We start from the raw sequence: 18,994 nt of genomic DNA, 5'->3' as shown, positions 1-18,994 counted from the left end.
CCCCTTCATGAGTCATGCACACATAGCCCCGCCCCCTTCATGAGCCCCGCCCACTTCATGAGTCATTGTCACAGAGCCCCGCCCCCTTCATGAGTCATGCACACAGAGCCCCGCCCCCTTCATGAGTCATCCAAACAGAGTCCCCCCATTGGACTGTGAGCAGCCAATGGGGTGAGGGTACAGAGGAACCCAGAGGACAGATGGATGGACAGGGGCCCCACCACTGACCCCCCAGGGGCCCCACCACTGACCCCCAGGGGCCCCCCCACTGACCCCCAGGAGCCCCCCCACTGACCCCCAGGGGCCCCCCCACTGACCCCCACCACTGACCCCCAGGGGCCCCCCACTGACCCCCAGGGCCCCCCCACTGACCCCCACCACTGACCCCCAGGGGCCCCCCACTGACCCCCAGGTGCCCCCCCACTGACCCCCACCACTGACCCCCAGGTGCCCCCCCACTGACCCCCACCACTGACCCCCAGGGGCCCCCCCACTGACCTCCTTGGCCACGGTGTGCCAGTGCAGGTGGCTCTCACACTGGTCCATGTGCTCCTGGTGCAGGAACCGGCACTGGTCCGGAACCAGCAGAGCATCGCTCACAAACTCCCCCACTGCAGCCCAAACAGGAGGTATCAGATACATACACATATATACACGGATATATATAAACATAGATATATATTTATACAACGGGGGGCCTAAATCCAGCGATCTGATTGGTTCCTAACTGTTGTATAATGAGCGTATACATAACTGCTATGACGCCCAATCATTTTGTGAAAGTTTGCATATAACTCCGCGCCTGGAAGTAGAAACGGTTACAATACAAAGTATAAAAGTAGTATAAAAGCAATAGCACAGTTCACTGAAGCCTAAAGATATGTTGGATGATGGAGAGGGTGTAAATGTTGTTACTCCGGGAGTGAGCAAGGCGATGGAGGGACTAACGAAAGCTTAGGCACACGGCGAGTGAACTGCTCCATAGGATAAATTGCCGGCGAACCGCTCTATCGGAGCCTTCTCTCGGAGGGACGCTAAGTGTCGGGGCCGGACAACGCCCCTTAACAGTGGTATAATGAGCATACCACAGCCTGGCGTGATCTATTGCTTAAATATAACATATATATCGAAGGATGATTCTCTATCTAGGGAGCTTAACAAAAACACAGGAAACAATTATGAAAAATAAGAAAATAAGACAAAGTAAACTGAGTTGAAGAATCATAAAGTTACTGCTCCCTGATTGGAGGGCAGCTCCCACACCTCAGAGCCCCAGGGTGTGTGTGTGTGTGTGCGTGCGTGCGTGCGTGCGTGCGTGGCTCACCGAGGCAGCGGTACGGCACCACGATGTGGGTGTGGCTGCCGCACTGCTTGCGGCCTTTCTTGCACCAGTTCTGGATGCTGATTGGCTGGTTGGCCTCCACCACGTTCGTGATCTGCAGCTCTGGATACACCTGGGGACAAGACCCGCCCACCAGGACGCTGTCAGACACGCCCGTCAAACGGCCCACAGCCTCCAGTCTGCCTCCCTCTCTCTCTCTCTCTCTCTCTCTCTCTCTCTCTCTCTCTCTCTCTCTCTCTCTCTCTCTCTCTCTCTCTCTCTCTCTCTCTCTCTGTCTCTCTCTCCCTCCCTCTCCCTCCCCCCCTCCCCCTCTCTCACCTCTTGGCAGTACTGTAGGATGCCCTCCTTGGTACCGATGCAGCTCTTGGCTCCGGCTGGGTCTGCTCCCCACCTCCCGCTCTGCACATCGACGTGCATGTTGAGCTTCCCACAGAACATGGCCACCTGCGGCTCCCCCAGCAGGCCCAGCGCGTCATCACCAGGCACCTGGGGGGGCAGGAAGGAGCAGTCAGGGGCAGGAAGGAACAGCCAGGGGCAGGAAGGAGCAGTCAGGGGCAGGAAGGAACAGCCAGGGGCAGGAAGGAACAGCCAGGAAGGAACAGTCAGGAAGGAACAGTCAGGGGCAGGAAGGAACAGCCAGGAAGGAACAGTCAGGGGCAGGAAGGAACAGCCAGGGGCAGGAAGGAACAGCCAGGGGCAGGAAGGAACAGCCAGGGGCAGGAAGGAACAGCCAGGAAGGAACAGTCAGGGGCAGGAAGGAACAGCCAGGGGCAGGAAGGAACAGCCAGGGGCAGGAAGGAACAGCCAGGAAGGAACAGTCAGGAAGGAAGAGTCAGGGGCAGGAAGGAACAGTCAGGGGCAGGAAGGAACAGTCAGGGGCAGGAAGGAACAGCCAGGAAGGAACAGCCAGGAAGGAACAGTCAGGGGCAGGAAGGAACAGCCAGGGCAGGAAGGAACAGCCAGGAAGGAACAGTCAGGAAGGAACAGTCAGGGGCAGGACTTTATGTGTGAACCTGTATCAAGGTTTATCGCTATCGCTATCATTGGCTGTCAGTGATAGTTCCCATCATGCTGCATATGCACAACACATCCGTCTCTCTCTTCCTAGGCTACCGGGACACATCTCTCCCCGGGCCAGTGAGGCAGCAGCGCTCGGACGCCATCTTGATCGTTTCACTCTTGGCTCACGTCCCGCCGGAGCTCGAGCCTTAAAACGGAGCACTGCGGAGCAGCACGAGGACAACAACACGGACGGGGATGGAACCGACCGGAGCTCCGGTTGATGAGGTTTATTATGACGAACCCGACCTTAACGCATGTCGTGTTGACTTGATGACGTGAGGAGCGGGGACGAACACGTTACAAGTTAACACGTTACCGTTAACAAGCGTCGCTTCAGACGGACGGTGTGTGGGACTGATCTCATCAGAACCTCCCATACTGGTTAAAAGACACGATGTTCTAATGACCAGTGCGACCAGTAAACCAACCGCTAAACGTCCTCTCGTTACCCAACCACCAACAACCAGCTCAACATCTGCATGACGACATCTGATGACATCTGCCATCTGCCACTCACACACCTCTGGCGCCTCACCCTCATCGACTGTATGACCCCCCGCCTGCAGCCAGGGGCATCAATACGGTAATGAACCGGCTGTTTACTGAGGAAAGACCGACCACCCTGTGGAGATCAAGGCCTGAACACAATGGAGGCTTATCTCTACGCGAGGTACGTGACATCCCGTCTTATTAAACCAGTTTCAGATCAGATATCATATAATATATATATAATAACCCGTTAGGATGATGCTACTGAGGGCTTCGTGTCTAGCCGAGCGGTCACAGCCAGAGCGCTAGTGGCCGCAGACAAGAGCTCCCTGTACAGACTCACCTCCGACGCCGGAGCCAAGGTCGCTCCCAGTAACACCAGTAACACCAGCAGCGCCGCGCGACGCGCCATCTCTGCGCTCTGCGCGCGCGGTACGGGACTATGGAAGAAGACTGAGCGGCGGACTACTGTAGTCTACTCCCGTTCTCCGGTCCTCCGGTAATCCGGTGCTCCCGACTACTGACGTCTGGTACTGTGGCGGTACTGTATGGGGGGCAGCTGTTCGGTCACCTGACCACCCCCCACCCCCGGGAGGAGGAGGGGGGAGAGAGTCCTTCTGTCTTTGCTCCGAGAGACATTCTTAATGATGGACAATAAAGAATTAAGCTTATAATAAAGAGGATGGAGCTATAATACGGACTTTGTTTCTGGGTGATGCCGGTGGGGTTATAGGTTATACGCTATAAGATAATACATCGGGTTTAATTAGGCCTGATTTTTAAATACAGTTTATGGTTTAATTGAAAATGCAAAGGCATATTATTTTTACGTGGATTTATTTGTTTTAAATTGGCCAATTATTACAGATCTTAATCACACCTATGTCGAAACTTGGACAGAAAGTGTGAATAAGACGACATCTAGTGGAGATGATGTGCTTTTGTGTTAGTGTGATTAATATAATACTAGCCTATATTTAATATTGTATATATATAATATTAAATACATATATATATATATATGTGTAAATATATATATATATGTAATAGTTAGTAGCATTTTGGATTGGCTTACTTTTTCTTGGCGTCATCATATATACTTAATAACCTTTTTTACATTATTTTTTTATTATAACAATTATAATCATATTAATATACATTGTTTTATTTTTTTATAGATTATTGTAAATGTTTGTAGGCCTATATTTTGTATTGTTCACGTTTTGTTTGCCATTCAACTATATTGGTAATTTAAATGTATACATGATCTACGTACAGTTTCTTCATGCAATAAACAGTTTTATAAGTGATTTCAGGGCTTTTGATTGAATAATGATTGTTTAAATCATGCTAATGTTTAAAAGTCTTTATCATTCAAACTGAAACGCTTCAGAGCAGGTCTCCGTGTGACGTCACAGAGCCTACCCGGAAGTTGCTCACCGAGCTGAAACCGGCTCAACAGATGGTAAACGTTCATCTGACACTTCTGAGAGGACTAGAACATGTTTACAAGGTAAGGCTCGTGATTCACACCTAGGACCAGCTAAACGGGCTAGTTGTTATTCGCGAGGGTCTCTCGTCTAAACGGAGCGAGGCGGTCACGTCTCTCATGTTTGAACATAGATCAGATTTGTCTGGGGTCGAGTCCCTGCTCATCTCTGATCACATTCAGCCGTAGGTCAGAACGCGTGCTATTGCGATCGGGACTGACTGGGCGTTCAGGAGCACTGAGTTCTGCTCTGTTCCAGCTCTTCGTGGACCTCGTGAAGAAGTCCTCCAGACCTCCGGATGGCCCCTTGGAGGAGGAAGGCCGACGGGACGGGGGAACGCGCTTCCGAGGCGGACACCATCGTCCCCACCCCCACCCAGAAGCACAGTATCTGCATGGTCTCGGACTTCTTCTACCCCAATATGGGCGGGGTCGAGAGCCACATCTACCAGCTGTCGCAGTGCCTGATGGAGAAGGGCCACAAGGTGGTGATCGCCACGCACGCGTACGGCCGCCGGAAGGGCGTGCGCTACCTGACTGGCGGGCTGAAGGTGTACTACCTGCCCCTGCAGGTGATGTACAACCAGTCCACCGCCACCAGCTGCTTCCACAGCCTGCCGCTGCTGCGCTGCGTGTTCGTGAGGGAGGCGGTCACCGTGGTGCACGCCCACAGCTCCTTCTCCGCCATGGCCCACGACGCCCTGTTCCACGCCAAGACCATGGGTCTGAACACGGTGAGAGCCCTCAGACTGGTGCTTCAGCAGGCGGAGCGGAGTCCGACCTCCGTCAGTTAAACCTCTTCTGTTCCACCTACCTCCCTAACTCTCAGTCCCTCTGTGTCCCAGCTGTTCACTGACCACTCCCCCTCTCTCAGGTGTTCACTGACCACTCCCCCTCTCTCAGGTGTTCACTGACCACTCCCCCTCTCTGGTGTTAACTGACCACACCCCCTCTGTGTCCCAGGTGTTCACTGACAACTCCCCCTCTCTCAGGTGTTCACTGACCACTCCCCCTCTCTCAGGTGTTCACTGACCACTCCCCCTCTCTCTGGTGTTAACTGACCACTCCCCCTCTCTCAGGTGTTCACTGACCACTCCCCCTCTCTCTGGTGTTCACTGACCACTCCCCCTCTCTCAGGTGTTCACTGACCACTCCCCCTCTCTCAGGTGTTAACTGACCACTCCCCCTCTGTGTCCCAGGTGTTCACTGACCACTCCCCCTCTCCCAGGTGTTCACTGACCACCTCCCTCTTTGTGTCTCAGGTGTTCACTGACCACTCCCCCTCTCTCAGGTGTTCACTGACCACTCCCTCTTTGTGTCTCAGGTGTTCACTGACCACTCCCTCTTCGGCTTTGCGGACATGAGCTCGGTCCTGACCAACAAGCTGCTGACGGTGTCGTTGTGCGACACCACCCACATCGTGTGCGTCTCCTACACCAGCAAGGAGAACACGGTGCTACGGGCGGCGCTGGACCCCCGCATCGTCTCCGTCATCCCCAACGCCGTGGACCCCACCGACTTCACCCCCGACCCCGCCCGGGCCCCCAGGGGCCGCATCACCGTGGTGGTGATCAGCAGACTGGTGTACCGCAAGGGTGAGGAGGGAGGGGGTGAGGAGGAAGGGGGGGGGGGGGTGGGGGGGGGGGGGGGGGTGAGGCGTGGGACGGGTGAGGAGAGGTGATCAGCAGACTGGGGTACCGCAAGGGGGAGGAGAGAGGGGGTGAGGAGGAAGGGGGGGGGGGGGGGTGAGCCGAGGAGGAGAGAGAGGGCGGGGGGTGAGGAGGAGAGAGAGGGCGGGGGGTGAGGAGGAGAGAGAGGGGGGGAGGTGAGGAGGAGAGAGAGGGGGGGGGTGAGGAGGAGAGAGAGGGGGGGGGTGAGGAGGGAGGGGGGGGGGGAGGAGGAGAGAGAGGGGGAGGCCGAGGAGGGAGGGGGGGGGGGTGAGGAGGGATTATTATGGTATAACATAGTATAATACTATATTATATAGCATTATGATATAACATAGTATAATACTAGTATAATACTATATTATATCATATAGTATCATATAGTATTATGGTATAACATAGTATAATACTATATTATATAGTATTATGGTATAACATAGTATAATACTATATGATATAGTATTATGGTATAACATAGTATAATACTATATTATATAGTATTATGGTATAACATAGTATAATACTATATGATATAGTATTATGGTATAACATACTATAATACTATATTATATAGTATTATGGTATAACATAGTGTTTAGTGTTCTCTGTGCAGTGTTTAATGTTCTCTGTGCAGTGTTTAGTGTTCTCTGTGCAGTGTTTGGTGTTCTCTGTGCAGTGTTTAGTGTTCTCTGTGCAGTGTTTAGTGTTCTCTGTGCAGTGTTTAGTGTTCTCTGTGCAGTGTTTAGTGTTCTCTGTGCAGTGTTTAGTGTTCTCTGTGCAGTGTTTGATGTTCTCTGTGCAGTGTTTAGTGTTCTCCGTGCAGTGTTTAGTGTTCTCTGTGCAGTGTTTGGTGTTCTCTGTGCAGTGTTTGGTGTTCTCTGTGCAGTGTTTGGTGTTCGCTGTGCAGTGTTTAGTGTTCTCTGTGCAGTGTTTAGTGTTCTCTGTGCGGTGTTTAGTGTTCTCTGTGCGGTGTTTGATGTTCTCTGTGCGGTGTTTAGTGTTCTCTGTGCAGTGTTTAGTGTTCTCTGTGCAGTGTTTAGTGTTCTCTGTGCAGTGTTGAGTGCTCTCTGTGCAGTGTTTAGTGTTCTCTGTGCAGTGTTTAGTGTTCTCTGTGCAGTGTTTAGTGTTCTCTGTGCAGTGTTTAGTGTTCTCTGTGCAGTGTTTAGTGTTCTCTGTGCAGTGTTGAGTGCTCTCTGTGCAGTGTTTAGTGTTCTCTGTGCAGTGTTTAGTGTTCTCTGTGCAGTGTTTGATGTTCTCTGTGCAGTGTTGAGTGCTCTCTGTGTCGTAGAGGAGTCCCCTGATGGGGTCCATCCTGGTATTGGTATCTTAAAGACTTTAGTTGTTGTTAACGCCTCCCCCCCCCCCCCCCCCCCCCCCCCCCCCCCCCCCCCAGGCATCGACCTCCTGGGGGGCATCATCCCGGAGCTCTGCCTCAGACACCCCGACCTTGACTTCCTGATCGGGGGGGAGGGGCCTAAGAGGATCGTCCTGGAGGAGGTGAGGGAGAAGTACCAGCTGCACGACAGGTGAGCCCCCCCCCCCCCCCCCCCCCCCCCCCCCCCCAGGTCTCCCCAGCCCCCCCCCCTCATCACGCCTCCTGTCCCCCCAGGGTGCGCCTGCTGGGGGCCCTGGAGCACCGGGAGGTCCGGGACGTCCTGGTGCAGGGGCACATCTTCCTCAACACCTCCCTGACCGAGGCCTTCTGCATGGCCATCGTGGAGGGGGCCAGCTGCGGCCTGCAGGTGGGGGGGGGCCAGCTGCGGCCTGCAGGTGGGGGGGGGGCCAGCTGCGGCCTGCAGGTGGGGGGGGGGCCAGCTGCGGCCTGCAGGTGGGGGGGGGGCCAGCTGCGGCCTGCAGGTGGGGGGGGGGGCCAGCTGCGGCCTGCAGGTGGGGGGGGGCCAGCTGCGGCCTGCAGGTGGGGGGGGGCCAGCTGCTATAATATAGTATCATAGTATGTTATACCATAATACTATATTATATAGTATTATGGTATAACATAGTATAATACTATATTATATAGTATTATACTATGTTATACCATAATACTATATGATATAGTATACTATGTTATACCATAATACTATATAATATAGTATTATAGTATGTTATACCATAATACTATATCATATAGTATTATACTATGTTATACCATAATACTATATAATATAGTATTATACTATGTTATACCATAATACTATATCATATAGTATTATACTATGTTATACCATAATACTATATAATATAGTATTATACTATGTTATACCATAATACTATATCATATAGTATTATACTATGTTATACCATAATACTATATGATACTATATGATAAAATATAGTATTATACTAGTATTATACTATGTTACATCATAATGCTATATAATATAGTATTATACTATGTTATACCATAATACTATATAATATAGTGTTATACTATGTTATACCATAATACTATATAATATAGTATTATACTATGTTATACCATAATACTATATAATATAGTATTATACTATGTTATACCATAATACTATATAATATAGTGTTATACTATGTTATACCATAATACTATATAATATAGTATTATACTATGACATAGTATCATACTATATTATATAGTATTATGGTATAACATAGTATAATACTATATAATATAGTATTATGGTATAACACTATATAATATAGTATTATACTATGTTATACCATAACACTATATCATATAGTATTATACTATGTTATACCATAATACTATATAATATAGTATTATACTATGTTATACCATAATACTATATGATATAGTATACTATGTTATACCATAATACTATATAATATAGTATTATAGTATGTTATACCATAATACTATATAATATAGTATTATACTATGTTATACCATAATACTATATAATATAGTATTATACTATGTTATATCATAATACTATATGATATAGTATTATACTATGTTATATCATAATACTATATGATATAGTATTATACTATGTTATACCATAATACTATATGATATAGTGTTATACTATGTTATACCATAATACTATATAATATAGTGTTATACTATGTTATACCATAATGCTATATAATATAGTGTTATACTATGTTATACCATAATACTATATAATATAGTGTTATACTATGTTATACCATAATACTATATTATATAGTGTTATACCATAATACTATATAATATAGTATTATACTATGTTATACCATAATACTATATAATATAGTGTTATACCATAATACTATATAATATAGTATTATACTATGTTATACCATAAGACTATATCATATAGTATTATACTATGTTATACCATAATACTATATAATATAGTATTATACTATGTTATACCATAATACTATATGATATAGTATACTATGTTATACCATAATACTATATAATATAGTATTATAGTATGTTATACCATAATACTATATAATATAGTATTATACTATGTTATACCATAATACTATATAATATAGTATTATACTATGTTATATCATAATACTATATGATATAGTATTATACTATGTTATACCATAATACTATATGATATAGTGTTATACTATGTTATACCATAATACTATATGATATAGTATTATACTATGTTATACCATAATACTATATGATATAGTGTTATACTATGTTATATCATAATACTATATGATATAGTGTTATACTATATTATACCATAATACTATATGATATAGTATTATACTATGTTATACCATAATACTATATAATATAGTATTATACTATGTTATACCATAATACTATATGATATAGTATTATACTATGTTATACCATAATACTATATGATATAGTATTATACTATGTTATATCATAATACTATATGATATAGTATTATACTATGTTATACCATAATACTATATAATATAGTATTATACTATGTTATACCATAATACTATATAATATAGTATTATACTATGTTATAGCATAATACTATATAATATAATATTATACTGACTTTTACTTTGATACTATGTTATACCATAATACTATATAATATAGTATTATACTATGTTAAACCATAATACTATATAATATAGTGTTATACCATAATACTATAATATAGTATCATACTATATAATACCATAATACTATCCACCTCCACCCCCACTATTCACGGAGCCTGAGGTGGATAATGGTTTAGTATATACGACACGGTAACACTTCAAAAATAAACAATTTAACACCTTTTGCCGGGATTTATTAGTTTTTATGGGCGGTTTATTTGTTTTTAATAGCGTGATGAGACGAATGCCACGCAATATCCCGAATTTGAGATCTCAATCAAATTCTATAATCTTGGGAGGTTCACGTGTAGCATACTAAAATATAATAATATATAAACATATACTAAAATATAGCATGAAGGCTTGTTATTATTCCAAATGTGGATTTCCTCATGTCCTCCTCACTCCTCCTCCCCCTCCTCCTCCTCTTCCTCCTCCCCCTCCTCCCCCTCCCCCCTCCTCCTCCCTCCCTCCCTCCCTCCCTCCCTCCCTCCCCTCCCCCCCCCCTCCTCGTCCTCTGTTGTTGCCCCCCCCAGGTGGTGAGTACCCGTGTGGGGGGGATCCCCGAGGTGCTCCCTGATGACCTCATCCTGCTGTGTGACCCCACCGTGCGCTCGCTGAGCGACGGGCTGGAGGCCGTGATTGGCCGGCTGCGGCGCGGCGCAGTGGCCTCGCCCGCCGCCGTGCACGCCCGCGTGAGGAGCCTCTACACCTGGAGGGACGTGGCGGAGCGCACCGAGAAGGTGGGGCCACCTCCTCCTGACCTCTGACCTCCTCCTGACCTCTGACCTCCTCCTGACTTCATCCTGACCTCTGACCTCCTCCTGACCTCTGACCTCCTCCTGTGTGTGTGTGTGTGTGTGTGTGTGTGCGTGTGCGTGGGCGTGTGTGTGTGCGTGCAGGTGTATGACCGGGTGTGTGTGGAGGAGGTCCTCCCGCTGGCCGGCCGGTTGCTCCGCCTCCGGGACCACTGCGGGGGCGTGGCCGGCTCCATCTTCGCCTTCGTCGCCGTCCTCAACTTCCTGTTCCTGCTGCTGCTGCGCTGGCTGGTCCCGGACCAGGGCATGGACCGCGCCCTGGACGCCAGCGGGCCCCAGGCGCTGTGGGGGCCCCCGCAACGGGACCCGCCAGCAGAGGAGGCTGGAGAGGGGTCCCAACCGCAGAGGGACCCCTGGTCTGATGGGGCCCCTACAGCAGAGGGACCCCTGGTCTGATGGGGCCCCTACAGCAGAGGGACCCCTGGTCTGATGGAGCCCCTACAGCAGAGGGACCCCTGGTCTGATGGGGCCCCTACAGCAGAGGGACCCCTGGTCTGATGGGGCCCCTACAGCAGAGGGACCCCTGGTCTGATGGGGCCCCTACAGCAGAGGGACCCCTGGTCTGATGGGGCCCCTACAGCAGAGGGACCCCTGGTCTGATGGGGCCCCTACAGCAGAGGGACCCCTGGTCTGATGGGGCCCCTACAGCAGAGGGACCCCTGGTCTGATGGAGCCCCTACAGCAGAGGGACCCCTGGTCTGATGGAGCCCCTACAGCAGAGGGACCCCTGGTCTGATGGGGCCCCTACAGCAGAGGGACCCCTGGTCTGATGGGGCCCCTACAGCAGAGGGACTTCGGTCGTCTTCATGAACACTGGATTGTTTCTATGGAGGGACACACAAGGTCCTCCCAGAGGGGCCCCTCCGGTCTCGGGGGGGGGGGGGGGTCTCCAGGTCTCCAGGGGGCCCCTCCAGGGCCACAGGCCTTTAGGGTCTGGCAGCGTTGGACTTTTCTGCACCAAGATGTTTAACCCCTACAGACTGGCCAGATGTTTAACCCCTACAGACTGGCCAGATGTTTAACCCCTACAGACTGGCCAGATGTTTAACCCCTACAGACTGGCCAGATGTTTAACCCCTACAGACTGGCCAGATGTTTAACCCCTACAGACTGGCCAGATGTTTAACCCCTACAGACTGGCCAGATGTTTAACCACTAGAGACTGGCCAGATGTTTAACCCCTACAGACTGGCCAGATGTTTAACCCCTACAGACTGGCCAGATGTTTAACCCCTACAGACTGGCCAGATGTTTAACCCCTAGAGACTGGCCAGATGTTTAACCCCTACAGACTGGCCAGATGTTTAACCCCTACAGACTGGCCAGATGTTTAACCCCTACAGACTGGCCAGATGTTTAACCACTAGAGACTGGCCAGATGTTTAACCCCTACAGACTGGCCAGATGTTTGACCACTAGAGACTGGCCAGATGTTTAACCACTAGAGACTGGCCAGATGTTCAACCCCTAGAGACTGGCCAGATGTTTAACCACTAGAGACTGGCCAGATGTTCAACCCCTAGAGACTGGCCAGATGTTTGACCACTAGAGACTGGCCAGATGTTTGACCACTAGAGACTGGCCAGATGTTTAACCCCTACAGACTGGCCAGATGTTCAACCCCTAGAGACTGGCCAGATGTTTAACCACTAGAGACTGGCCAGATGTTTAACCAATAGAGACTGGCCAGATGTTTAACCCCTACAGACTGGCCAGATGTTCAACCCCTAGAGACTGGCCAGATGTTTAACCACTAGAGACTGGCCAGATGTTCAACCCCTAGAGACTGGCCAGATGTTTAACCACTAGAGACTGGCCAGATGTTCAACCACTAGAGACTGGCCAGATGTTTGACCACTAGAGACTGGCCAGATGTTCAACCCCTAGAGACTGGCCAGATGTTTAACCCCTACAGACTGGCCAGATGTTTAACCCCTACAGACTGGCCAGATGTTCAACCCCTAGAGACTGGCCAGATGTTTGACCACTAGAGACTGGCCAGATGTTTAACCCCTAGAGACTGGCCAGATGTTTGACCACTAGAGACTGGCCAGATGTTTAACCACTAGAGACTGGCCAGATGTTCAACCCCTAGAGACTGGCCAGATGTTTGACCACTAGAGACTGGCCAGATGTTTGACCACTAGAGACTGGCCAGATGTTTAACCCCTACAGACTGGCCAGATGTTCAACCCCTAGAGACTGGCCAGATGTTTAACCACTAGAGACTGGCCAGATGTTTAACCACTAGAGACTGGCCAGATGTTTAACCACTAGAGACTGGCCAGATGTTTGACCAATAGAGACTGGCCAGATGTTTGACCACTAGAGACTGGCCAGATGTTCAACCCCTAGAGACTGGCCAGATGTTTAACCACTAGAGACTGGCCAGATGTTCAACCACTAGAGACTGGCCAGATGTTTGACCACTAGAGACTGGCCAGATGTTCAACCCCTAGAGACTGGCCAGATGTTTAACCCCTACAGACTGGCCAGATGTTTAACCCCTACAGACTGGCCAGATGTTCAACCCCTAGAGACTGGCCAGATGTTTGACCACTAGAGACTGGCCAGATGTTTAACCCCTAGAGACTGGCCAGATGTTTGACCACTAGAGACTGGCCAGATGTTCAGCCCCTAGAGACTGGCCAGATGTTCAACCCCTAGAGACTGGCCAGATGTTTAACCCCTAGAGACTGGCCAGATGTTTAACCACTAGAGACTGGCCAGATGTTTAACCACTAGAGACTGGCCAGAAGTTAGGGCGCTGTGACCAGCGGCCGGTGATCTCTGGCCTCCGCTCCGAGAGTGTCTGACTGCCTTCTAAGGACGCTGATGTTTGATTTGCACCCTAACGATCGACGGCCCCCGGGCACACACATGCTAATCAGGGCCCCTCGACTCAGCGCTCTGGGGCGGAGGAACAGATTAGAATGCTAATCAGGATGTATTTTTGTAAATGCTTTTGGCACAGTGAAAGTATATTTCTATAAATAACATTTCCTACCAACATCTTCAGTTTGGTTTGTTCTTGAATACTTGACGGTGATCTGAAGTAACAGGTTTAATCTGCGTGTCTTTGTTCAAGGAGCCCAATGCTTCCATCAGTGGGTCTTAGGAGACGGGTTGTGTGTAGGCGTGACCCCGCCCTACAGCCCTTTAGCAAGGCAGCGTCTCAGAGACAAAGAGGTGGAATGCAGACGGTCCTGAATACACGCCTTCAGCGAAACTGAACCTCAGGTCTGGTGCACCTCCTGGACCCAAGAGACTGGCCTCACAGCAGGGGGAGAGGTCTCTACCTCCAGCTGGGTTACTAGGAGTTAGTAAGAGGTCTACCTACAGCTGGGTTACTAGGAGTTAGTAAGAGGTCTCTACCTCCAGCTGGGTTACTAGGAGTTAGTAAGAGGTCTCTACCTACAGCTTGGTTACTAGGAGTTAGTAAGAGGTCTCTACCTACAGCTGGGTTACTAGGAGTTAGTAAGAGGTCTCTACTTATAGCTGGGTTACTAGGAGTTAGTAAGAGGTCTCTACCTCCAGCTGGGTTACTAGGAGTTAGTAAGAGGTCTCTACCTACAGCTGGGTCACTAGGAGTTAGTAAGAGGTCTCTACCTACAGCTGGGTTACTAGGAGTTAGTAAGAGGTCTCTACCTACAGCTGGGTTACTAGGAGTTAGTAAGAGGTCTCTACCTACAGCTTGGTTACTAGGAGTTAGTAAGAGGTCTCTACCTACAGCTGGGTTACTAGGAGTTAGTAAGAGGTCTCTACCTACAGCTTGGTTACTAGGAGTTGGTAAGAGGTCTCTACCTACAGCTGGGTCACTAGGAGTTAATAAGAGGTCTATAAGTGTACTCTGACTAGAACCTTGAGGTTGGTGGTTTTGAACCAGTATCCTCTGGTGTTTGGGGTTAGCGGCTTCTAGCCGGACTGGAAGAGGAGAGTTGGGAGGGGGGAGAAAGCGCCCCTGTTGCTTTGTTATGCACATGAGGTGTGGGCGTGGCAGGGCTGGGGGATTTTGATAAGAGGGGCAACAAGGGTCTCTGCCCCACACACACCTGGACAGAAACACACCTGGAGAGAAACACCTGGATACACACACCTGGACACATACGCTCTCCGTCAACATGGCTGACACAGAAGTCCTCCTGGCCCCCCAGGTCGGGCCCCCCCAGGTCGGGGTCCAGCGCTCCCTCCGGGTCTACGGGGGTCTCTCCTGCAACGCCCTCATGGCTGGTAAGGTCACGCTAAGGTCAGAGTTTATAGAGAATGTGAGCTGGCAACACAGCCTGCATGTCTTTGAGTGAACCTCCATTAGTCTCTTTGTGTTTACTGTAGTGTGGGGTTTGTTTAGTGTAGTCCAGTTTGTTTAGTGTTGTGTGTAGTTTGTCTAGTGTAGTGTGTAGTTGGTCTAGTGTAGTGTGGGGTTTGTTTAGTGTAGTGTGTAGTTGGTCTAGTGTAGTGTGTGGTTTGTTTAGTGTAGTGTGGGTTTTGTTTAGTGTAGTGTGGGGTTTGTTTAGTGTAGTGTGTAGTTTGTCTAATGTAGTGTGGAGGTTGTTTTGTGTAGTTTGTCTAGTGTAGTTTGTTTAGTGTAGTGTAGTTTGTTTAGTGTAGTGTGTAGTTGGTCTAGTGTGGGGTGTAGTGTGTAGTTTGTTTAGTGTAGTTTGGGGTTTGTTTAGTGTAGTGTGTAGTTGGTCTAGTGTAGTGTGTAGTTTGTTTAGTGTAGTGTGTAGTTTGTTTAGTGTAGTTTGTTTAGTGTTGTGCATAGTTTGTTTGGTGTAGTTTGGAGGTGTAGTTTGTTTAGTGTAGTGTGTAGTTTGTTTAGTGTAGTGTGTAGTTTGTTTAGTGTAGTTTTGAGGTGTTTAGTGTAGTGTGTAGTTTGTTTAGTGTAGTTTGGAGGTGTTTAGTGTAGTGTGTGGTTTGTTTAGTGTAGTTTGGAGGTGTTTAGTGTAGTGTGTACTTTGTTTAGTGTAGTGTGTACTTTGTTTAGTGTAGTTTGTTTAGTGTAGTGTGGGGTTTCTTTAGTGTAGTTTGTTTAGTTTAGTTTGGAGGTGTTTAGTGTAGTGTGTAGTTTGTTTAGTGTAGTGTGTAGTTTGTTTAGTGTAGTTTGGAGGTGTTTAGTGTAGTGTGTAGTTTGTTTAGTGTAGTGTGTAGTTTGTTTAGTGTAGTTTGTTTAGTGTAGTTTGGAGGTGTTTAGTGTAGTGTGTAGTTTGTTTAGTGTAGTGTGTAGTTTGTTTAGTGTAGTTTGTTTAGTGTAGTTTGGAGGTGTTTAGTGTAGTGTGTAGTTTGTTTAGTGTAGTGTGTAGTTTGTTTAGTGTAGTTTGTTTAGTGTAGTTTGGAGGTGTTTAGTGTAGTGTGTAGTTTGTTTAGTGTAGTTTGGAGGTGTTTAGTGTAGTGTGTAGTTTGTTTAGTGTAGTGTGTAGTTTGTTTAGTGTAGTTTGTTTAGTGTAGTTTGGAGGTGTTTAGTGTAGTGTGTAGTTTGTTTAGTGTAGTTTGTTTAGTGTAGTTTGGAGGTGTTTAGTGTAGTGTGTAGTTTGTTTAGTGTAGTTTGTTTAGTGTAGTTTGGAGGTGTTTAGTGTAGTGTGTAGTTTGTTTAGTGTAGTTTGTTTAGTGTAGTTTGTTTAGTGTAGTTTGGAGGTGTTTAGTGCAGATCCTTTGTGGCCTCCAGACCCCTCTGGGGCCTCCCTGAGCCTCCTGAACCCCTGGGGAGCTGGAGCTGGTCCAGCCGGTGCGTGACTCTGTCCCCGTCCCTTCGTCCCCTCAGAGTCCGGGTCGGACCGGAGCCCGCTGCACGACGCGGCGTTCCAGGGGCGGCCGCTGAGCCTCAGGACCCTGCTGACCCAGGTAGGGAACCGGCAACCTCCGCCGCCACACAGGCAGCACGGTGGACCCCCAGTCTGAGGGCCTGGCCCCGAGGAGGCCCTGGAGGTCCCCTCTGGGGGTCCGGTCCCCTCTGGAGGTCCCCTCTGGGGGTCCGGTCCCCTCTGGGGGTCCGGTCCACTCTGGGGATCCGGTCCCCTCTGGGGGTCCGGTCCCCTCTGGAGGTCCCCTCTGGGGGTCCGGACCACTCTGGGGGTCCCCTCCGGTGGTCCGGTCCACTCTGGGGGTCCATTCCACTCTGGGGGTCCACTCTGGGGGTCCACTCTGGTGGTCCGGTCCACTCTGGGGGTCCCCTCTGGGGTCCCCCTCCGGTGGTCCGGTCCGGCTGTCCCCCGGAGCGCTGTCTGTGGGCTGTGAGTGACAGATCCTCTCCCCAGGGCTTCCCCGCTGACCTGCGGTCTCTGGACGGCGTGACGGCGCTCCACGAGGCCTGCCTCGCCGGACACGCCCCCTGCACCCGGCTGCTGCTGGAGCACGGTGCCACGGTAACCGCACACACGCACGCACGGACGCACGCACGCACGCATGCACAGGCGCACACACACTCACTCTGTGTCTCCGTCCAGGTGGAGGCGGAGTCTTCTGACGGAGCCACGCCCCTCCTCAACGCCTGCCGCCGGGGCAGCGCCGCCTGCGTCAGACTGCTATTGGGCCGCGGCCCGGCCGTCCCAACCAATCAGCTGCTGGCAGGGGCGGTCCACGAGGCGGCCGGGAGAGGTGAGGGGGGGCTTGTTATGTGTGTGTGTGTGTGTGTGTGTGTGTGTGTGTGTGTGCCTGCGTCTGTGTGTGTGTGTATGTGTGTGTGTGTGTGCGTGTGTATGTGTGTGTGTGTGTTTTTATGTGCTTGTGCGTGCGGGACCCATTCACTTAAAGGTGCAGGAGCTCAGATTTAGAGCTATTCTTTGAGGTCCTTTGTTAGCAGAAGCCTAGCGTTTGGCTAACAGTTAGCTGGGATGTATCAGCTCCTTTAGATCCAGACGCTCCGGGGTCACTCCTGAACACCTCAACACCATCACCTATAAGGTCTTCCCTGATTGGTTTGGAGAATCAATCTCGCCTGTCTATCACAAATGCGTGAATGCCCCCTCAACGGGGAGGCGGGAGCAGAGAGGGGGGCGGGGTTGCGTGGTGTTGTGACTGTGTTGTGTTGTTGTGTTATGACGGTGTCGTTGTGTTGTTGTTGTGCTCAGGCCACAGGGAGTGTCTGGAGCTGCTCCTGGCCTCCGGGGGCGCCGTGGAGGTGGCGCTGCCCGGCTGTGGGACCCCCCTGTACGCCGCCTGCCTGGGGGGGGCCACGGCCTGCGTGGAGAGTCTGCTGCTCGCAGGTACGGCTCTACGGCACGCTGACCCCACACAACCTCTGACCCCTCGGTGACCCCCGCTGACCTCTGACCCCCCACTGACCTCTGACCCCTCACTGTCCACTGACCCCACGGTGTTCCCCCGCTGACCTCTGACCCCACGACGACCCCCCGCTGACCTCTGACCCTTCACTGACTCCACTCTGACCTCGTGAGTGCGTGCTTGTTACGTGTGTTTGTGTGGGTCAACGTGACGTCACACTGACATACACACAGGGCCTCATGTATATTCATGAGGATAACAACATTAATAATAACACGTCTCCCCAGGAGCGGAGGTGGGCGGGGCCGCGGGGGGCAGTAGCCCGCTGCACGCGGCGGTGGCCGCGGGGGCGGGGCCGGCTGTGGAGCTGCTGATGGCCTACGGGGCCGACGGGAGCGCCAGGAACGCCGAGGGGAACACGGCGCTGGAGCTGGCCGCCGCCGCCATGAGGACCACGCTGGGCAGGGGTACGCACACACACACACGCACGCACGCACACAGACACACACACACATGCACACACGCATGCACACTCACCCACGTCCTATATATATTTCATTATGTGTGATATTTTTAACGATATGTTTTGTGTTTCCCGAGCAGGTCCCGCCTCGCTGGCTCAGTTCTGCCGTCTGTCCGTCCGTCGCCGTCTGGGGCGGAGCCGTCTGTCCAGCGCATCCAGGCTGCCCCTCCCCCCCAGCCTGAAGGACTTCCTCCTCCCCCATTGACCCCGCCCCCCCAGCCTGAAGGACTTCCTCCTCCCCACTAGCCCCGCCCCCCCAGCCTGAAGGACTTCCTTCTCCCTGAGTAGCCCCGCCCCCCCAGCCTGAAGGACTTCCTCCTCCCTCATTGACCCCGCCCCCCC

The 18,994-nt window shown here is 50.1% G+C and overlaps 3 protein-coding genes across 4 annotated transcripts in view; 2 read left to right on the top strand and 1 right to left on the bottom strand.

Moving 5' to 3' along the window:
* LOC115533009 (amyloid-beta A4 protein) overlaps positions 1-3,497 on the bottom strand; it is a 13,433-nt gene extending 9,936 nt beyond the window's left edge. Inside the window, exons 1-4 of the mRNA XM_030343167.1 lie at positions 3,237-3,497; positions 1,661-1,828; positions 1,325-1,454; positions 499-611 (exon numbers count right to left, since the gene is read on the bottom strand). Of these exons, the coding sequence (XP_030199027.1) occupies positions 499-611; positions 1,325-1,454; positions 1,661-1,828; positions 3,237-3,305 (480 nt within the window). The 5' untranslated portion in view covers positions 3,306-3,497. The remainder of the gene's footprint in view (positions 1-498; positions 612-1,324; positions 1,455-1,660; positions 1,829-3,236) is intronic.
* Positions 3,498-4,287: 790 nt separating this feature from the next.
* piga (phosphatidylinositol glycan anchor biosynthesis, class A) lies at positions 4,288-13,923 on the top strand. Of its 2 annotated transcripts, none has more exons than XM_030343148.1 (7): positions 4,288-4,406; positions 4,642-5,116; positions 5,674-5,977; positions 7,443-7,575; positions 7,659-7,791; positions 10,630-10,836; positions 10,996-13,923. In XM_030343148.1, exons 2-7 carry the CDS (start codon positions 4,682-4,684, stop codon positions 11,305-11,307), a joined length of 1,524 nt encoding a protein of 507 aa, XP_030199008.1. In that variant the 5' UTR covers positions 4,288-4,406; positions 4,642-4,681; the 3' UTR covers positions 11,308-13,923. The 2 variants fall into 2 exon arrangements, with proteins under 2 accessions (XP_030199008.1, XP_030199010.1); XM_030343150.1 differs by having other exon boundaries at positions 5,707-5,977; positions 10,996-13,921.
* Positions 13,924-14,123: 200 nt separating this feature from the next.
* LOC115533010 (ankyrin repeat and SOCS box protein 9) lies at positions 14,124-18,886 on the top strand. The gene is made up of 6 exons (XM_030343168.1): positions 14,124-15,141; positions 16,670-16,749; positions 17,163-17,502; positions 17,976-18,110; positions 18,417-18,596; positions 18,730-18,886. Exons 1-6 carry the CDS (start codon positions 15,033-15,035, stop codon positions 18,855-18,857), a joined length of 972 nt encoding a protein of 323 aa, XP_030199028.1. The 5' UTR covers positions 14,124-15,032; the 3' UTR covers positions 18,858-18,886.
* The last annotated feature ends 108 nt before the right edge of the window (positions 18,887-18,994 follow it).

The sequence above is a fragment of the Gadus morhua genome, chromosome 20 (assembly GCF_902167405.1).
Source record: "Gadus morhua chromosome 20, gadMor3.0, whole genome shotgun sequence".
Taxonomy (NCBI): domain Eukaryota; kingdom Metazoa; phylum Chordata; class Actinopteri; order Gadiformes; family Gadidae; genus Gadus; species Gadus morhua.
Note: the sequence above shows the minus strand (reverse complement) of the source record. Positions and strands in the feature narration are given on the sequence as shown.

What these genes read in the sequence shown, in the direction of transcription:
- piga (XM_030343148.1), top strand. Translation starts at nt 4,682, where the DNA reads ATGGCCCCTTGGAGGAGGAAGGCCGACGGGACGGGGGAACGCGCTTCC. An exon ending in AGACCATGGGTCTGAACACG is followed by an intron (nt 5,117 to 5,673) that starts GTGAGAGCCCTC and finishes CCCCTCTCTCAG; the next exon opens with GTGTTCACTGACCACTCCCT. An exon ending in AAGTACCAGCTGCACGACAG is followed by an intron (nt 7,576 to 7,658) that starts GTGAGCCCCCCC and finishes CTGTCCCCCCAG; the next exon opens with GGTGCGCCTGCTGGGGGCCC.
- LOC115533010 (XM_030343168.1), top strand. Translation starts at nt 15,033, where the DNA reads ATGGCTGACACAGAAGTCCTCCTGGCCCCCCAGGTCGGGCCCCCCCAG. An exon ending in TCAGGACCCTGCTGACCCAG is followed by an intron (nt 16,750 to 17,162) that starts GTAGGGAACCGG and finishes TCCTCTCCCCAG; the next exon opens with GGCTTCCCCGCTGACCTGCG. An exon ending in CCACGAGGCGGCCGGGAGAG is followed by an intron (nt 17,503 to 17,975) that starts GTGAGGGGGGGC and finishes TGTTGTGCTCAG; the next exon opens with GCCACAGGGAGTGTCTGGAG.